Here is a 4,844-nt window from a genome sequence, read left to right on the forward strand (position 1 = left end):
GATTCATGAATAGGACATAGGGTTCGCGAATCGGTTCGATAGGATTCGCGATTTGGTTCAATTTGACAATCAAAGATGAAATATGTTTCAAAGAACTAAAAGAGAGTTCCTCTCCCATAATCAAGAACCATTGGAAGCTCAAATAGTGATCCGCACTGTCCCAGTCAATACCATCCTCATTTCTGACCTAACTCCCTGAGAAGCTGAGGTCAAAACCAGCAGCCACCAGTCCCCACTTCCTTCCTCCAGTCCCAGCCCCATGAACTGCTGCTCCTTCTACCTAACCACTGCAGCCTGCTCCCATGTCTTCCCAGTGCTGTGTCCATCTTGCTCCGTGCTGGCTGCATCTCCCTCCCAACGACGTCCAGGCCGCTCCTTGATGGCCGGTGCTCCTGGTCGATCACTACTCATACCTCGCCTGCAATTAATGGCGACGGAGGTAGCACGGTCATGTAGCAACGATGAGGACAGGAAGGACACCCATGTTCCTGCGACTTCGCCCTTGGGCCGCGAATCGGGAACGAATCGAACGAATTTGAACCCTGATCTAGATCAGAGTTCGACGATGGTTTTCGCGAATCTGAATGTAATAGAAGTGACATATTCAACTTAGTGTGGTTAGTATCGCTGTGAAACTTTAATAATTACAGTTGTAAAGTGCTACAAAGCATGGACATGCCAGAAATTGCCGATTGTCCGTCCTGATACGGCAGGACACAGCGACATGGCAGGATACGGCTGGATACGCATATCCCACAGTATCCCTTTATTTTCGTTTTTAAAAAAAAGGGACACGGTGGGATAGGTTACGTGACACGTCTAGGACACGGCTCAGCATAAAAACAGCCTCGGCCCAATACCTTGCAGTGGTCGGAGGCATGCTCTCCATATAACGAGCTTCTTGCAGCCTCCCAGGCAGAAGTGAACGCGCCGCCGCCGCCTGGAATTGACCGGCGACCACTACCCCCAGCACCGGCAGCCTCTCCTCGCAACGGCAGGCAACCCCAACTCCCCAAATCCAGCAGCCTCTCCTCAATCTCTTCATCTCTTTTATTCAGATTTTCCTCCATTGAGCTGCTGGCTGCCGCGTGCTGCTGTTTGCTACGGTGCTACCCATGTTGTGCTGCTCTTTGAATGCTTGTGCTGCTTGTTGTTAGGTAGCATGGCATCTGGGAGCGCCACAACTGGTACAGGTAGCCAATCGTCCATGGGTGAGAGTGAAGGGCAGCCTGGTTCTGGTGTTTTAGATCCCAAGTATCTTGTGTGATCTTCTTCGGTCTCTAATACTAGACTAGCGTTTGATGTATTTTGCAAGATGCAACTTGCAATGACATGGGACTATGGGGAGATCAATCAAGTATTTGATAATGGAGACACCAACTGGGACAGTATTATGATATCTTTCTCATTATTATTTTTGTCTTTGACTCTATATTACATTGCATATTATTTTATTTTATTTTATACATATTCGCCACATTCCCAAATGGCTGTTTTTGGAAAATGCCGTATCCTGTGTCACCATATGTGTATCGCCATGTCCCCATCCCCGTTTCTGTGCTTCTTAGGTAAAGTGCAAAGTTTGCAGCAACTGGTCACTAATGCACTAGTGTACACAAAGGTTTTTCAACAGGAGACTATGAGAGAAGAAAAAAGGACCAACACAAAAACACATATCATTATTTCACGAGGTTACTAGCTAGAAGACGGTATCCAGCAGCTTGACACTTAACCTTTCTGCTTCCCGTTTACAATTAATGCTAGAGTCGCTTTTGATGCAACAAGACCATGCAGTGAGCAATACCGTTTACTATTTCCATGTATCCCAAATGTCAGGTCGCATGGATTGACAAGGTAAATGGATATTGTCAAGAATACAGTACGGAGGGTAGTTGTTTCTTTACTAGAACAAAACATTAGCACAAATACAACCAGAGTTGGACAAATTTATTGACCCTTTGAACTTACTAGCGAGGCACTCACTAGCAGTATAGCTACAGTGCACTTTCACCTTTCATCACTATATCTTCTAACATACGTATAAGCTACAATTTTAGGCTACTCACTGGAACTGCTAATTAACTGACACAGTACTAGCTACAGTTCTTGCCGTGCAGTGCTTAGCAGGATAAAACACAGCTGAGGACTGAGTCCAACCATTTGATCCAGGTGATTCATAACTAGATGCTTGGAGTTCAGGTCCTCACGTGTAAATACCCCAGTACCCCGTATTTTAGAATTTTAATTAATACTACCTCCGTCCTGGTTTATTAGTCCCCTTTGTATTTTGTGCAAAATTTTGACCTTAAATTTAACTAACAAAATATTAATGCATGTCATAAAAAATAATATCATTGGAAACTATGTTCAAATACGAATCCAACGATATAATTTTTTACGACATGCATTAATATTTTGTTAGTTAAATCTCTAGTCAAAATTTGACACAAAATATTAGGGGACCAATAAACCACGACGGAGGTAGTACAAGATAAAATTTAATAAACATCTAACGACTTTTTACCTCAGTATTTTTTTTAAAAAGGCAAATCATCAGAGCCTTAAATCATTCAAGTCTTGAAGGGTTACTCAAAGGGTCATCCAGAGAAGCACCGCGGCAGCGATTAAATAACTTCTGTTGCACATTCCACACTCTCACCTTTTACCTACTACAAATTGTGGTGGGAATCAACCTCTGAAGCAGCTAGGATACTTGGCTCAGTAGCATGCTATAGGTGAAGGAAGTGATTGCTGGAAGCCTGGAACTACCTAGGTGAAACTGAGAATCAATTCAACATGCATAAAGCAAACATGCACCCAAAATCCACGAGGTTATCTATTTAATTTGTTCCTTTGTTTCAAATATTTTATTCCATGCTTTCTACTTGATTCAAGCACACGAAGTGTGATAAGTTCTCATATGCTAATGAGCAGCTATGCCTCAGGGGATCATAGTTCTGCGCTTCTAGGACGTCGGAGTTTTTAGCAGAGACTGTTAATGTCAGAATGTGAGAAGTGTGAACTTTCACCCATGACTGTGAACCCCAGGTTGGGAAGCTCGTGTTCATTTCCGATACCAATTAGTTCCTTATCTAATATTTAAAAAATCAGTTATCCCTGCCATTCTGTTTTCTTGGTAAATCGGCGCAATATGATATTCTTGTGCGTGCTTGCTAAGTGTGCCTTCATACTCATTCTTGCTTATCTGATTTTGGCAGCAAACATCAGTGATGGTCATAAACTAATGATGGTGGGCAGTAGGTTTAGCACCAGTGGCGGTGCCAGCACCAAACATCTGTGGTTCAAGTGCAGTAATCTTTCTAAAATGCCCTAATTTGTTGCACAAATATGAACAGAACTAAGCATGCAACCGAAAAAGCTGTGGGGTCAGCTGACCCCACAGCTTACACGTAGAATCGCCATTGTTTAGCACCATGGGAGGGAAATTATAAAATTTATTTTTGGAGACTAGTGTGTGGGGAAAACGATGATCGTTAACGAACATGTACAAATTTTAGCCTGGCATGTTTATGATGTTGGGCTTATAAATGTGTGACGGCTATTATGTCGAACCCCTGTTTTAGGGGTGTGACATCACATCTCGATGGTCCCCATAGAACAAATCTCTTACAATGTACATTTTGTATAACAACATCGGAATTCTTTAAATTTCTTTACTTGAAATGTGTGGTGCATAAAATTAGAATATCATGACATATGAATGTAGATATCAAAATGCACAAGTTTGTTGAATCAATTTGCTATGTCCCAACTTGTCTACAACCCCGAGAGATGAAAGTAATTTGTGAAAACCAAATAGTAGAGTTCATTTGGTAATATCTAGTTCTTCAAGATAAGCTGCTGCCACATGAGCTTCAAGCAAAGGGCAACGAACCTAACATTGAATTATCCTCCTTTGCAGAAGAACAAATTTTACAGCTAAATAACCTAAAGGATCTAGTAACTATCCAAGTGATAAATCAACGTCGGTGCTCTCCGACCTAACCTCCGGGATAAAAAGCTATCCGCAAGCAGGCTCCCAGTAGCCCTGATTTATCTCAACAGAAGTCTCATAGGTCGGGGACCCTGCCAAATTTACCAAACCGCGCAAAAGAAAATAGAATATACTGCGCTTCCTAGGGTTGGTGCTGTAGAAACTAGAGAGGGCGGGAGAGACCTCGGTAGTCGACGCCGGAGTTGAGTTTAACGACGACGGGGCGGCCCCTGATCGACTTGAGGAAGTCAGACGGCGTCTTCACCGGCCCACCAGCTCCTCCGCCGCCGCTGCCGGACTTGTCCGCGCCGCCGGTGCTCATCTCTCTCGGTTGTGTGGGTGGGACTGGGAGGCTGCGAGGGTTTGCTCTTGGGCTTGGTTGGGCCGAGTTGGGTGAGATTCGGCTTTGAAGGCTCGGTGACTCGGTCTGTTGGTTTGGAGTTCGAGGCGGACGAGCTCACTGGCCCTGGGGGAAAATCGTGTCCGTTAATTATATATCTAATGGGCCAGGAGAGTCCGGGTGCCAATGCTTTTTATTTACTACTCTCTACTCCTATCCAAATTAATTGACGCAGCTTCTCGGAAGTAGTACTACCTTTTATTTTATTTTTTGCATAGTAACACGTGTCTCATTCATATCATAAAAAACAAAGTACAAGTCACGTAAAGACCGACATGAAAAAACTGAAAAGATAACAGAACATCTCTGAGCTTGACACCAACGCCCGTCACCTGCCTCCGGCACCACCACAGCAGCCGCCGAAGAAAAGAATGACGAATCACCTCCTGACCCGAGCTCGACGCGGCTCCATCGCTGATATGCAGCTTTACGGACCTCCAAGGTGGCTCA

The 4,844-nt window shown here is 44.0% G+C and overlaps 1 protein-coding gene and 1 long non-coding RNA gene across 2 annotated transcripts in view; one reads left to right on the top strand and one right to left on the bottom strand.

Annotated features, from left to right (window-relative positions):
• Positions 1-4,444, bottom strand: part of LOC123045311 (U6 snRNA-associated Sm-like protein LSm6) — a 5,783-nt gene extending 1,339 nt beyond the window's left edge. Inside the window, exon 1 of the mRNA XM_044468315.1 lies at positions 4,178-4,444. Within this exon, the coding sequence (XP_044324250.1) occupies positions 4,178-4,316 (139 nt within the window). The 5' untranslated portion in view covers positions 4,317-4,444. The remainder of the gene's footprint in view (positions 1-4,177) is intronic.
• LOC123045312 (uncharacterized) lies at positions 883-3,599 on the top strand. The gene is made up of 2 exons (XR_006421286.1): positions 883-2,209; positions 2,530-3,599. It is a non-coding gene; the product is annotated as an uncharacterized lncRNA (long non-coding RNA).
• Positions 4,445-4,844: the final 400 nt, after the last annotated feature.

The sequence above is a fragment of the Triticum aestivum genome, chromosome 2B, assembly GCF_018294505.1.
Source record: "Triticum aestivum cultivar Chinese Spring chromosome 2B, IWGSC CS RefSeq v2.1, whole genome shotgun sequence".
Lineage (NCBI taxonomy): Eukaryota > Viridiplantae > Streptophyta > Magnoliopsida > Poales > Poaceae > Triticum > Triticum aestivum.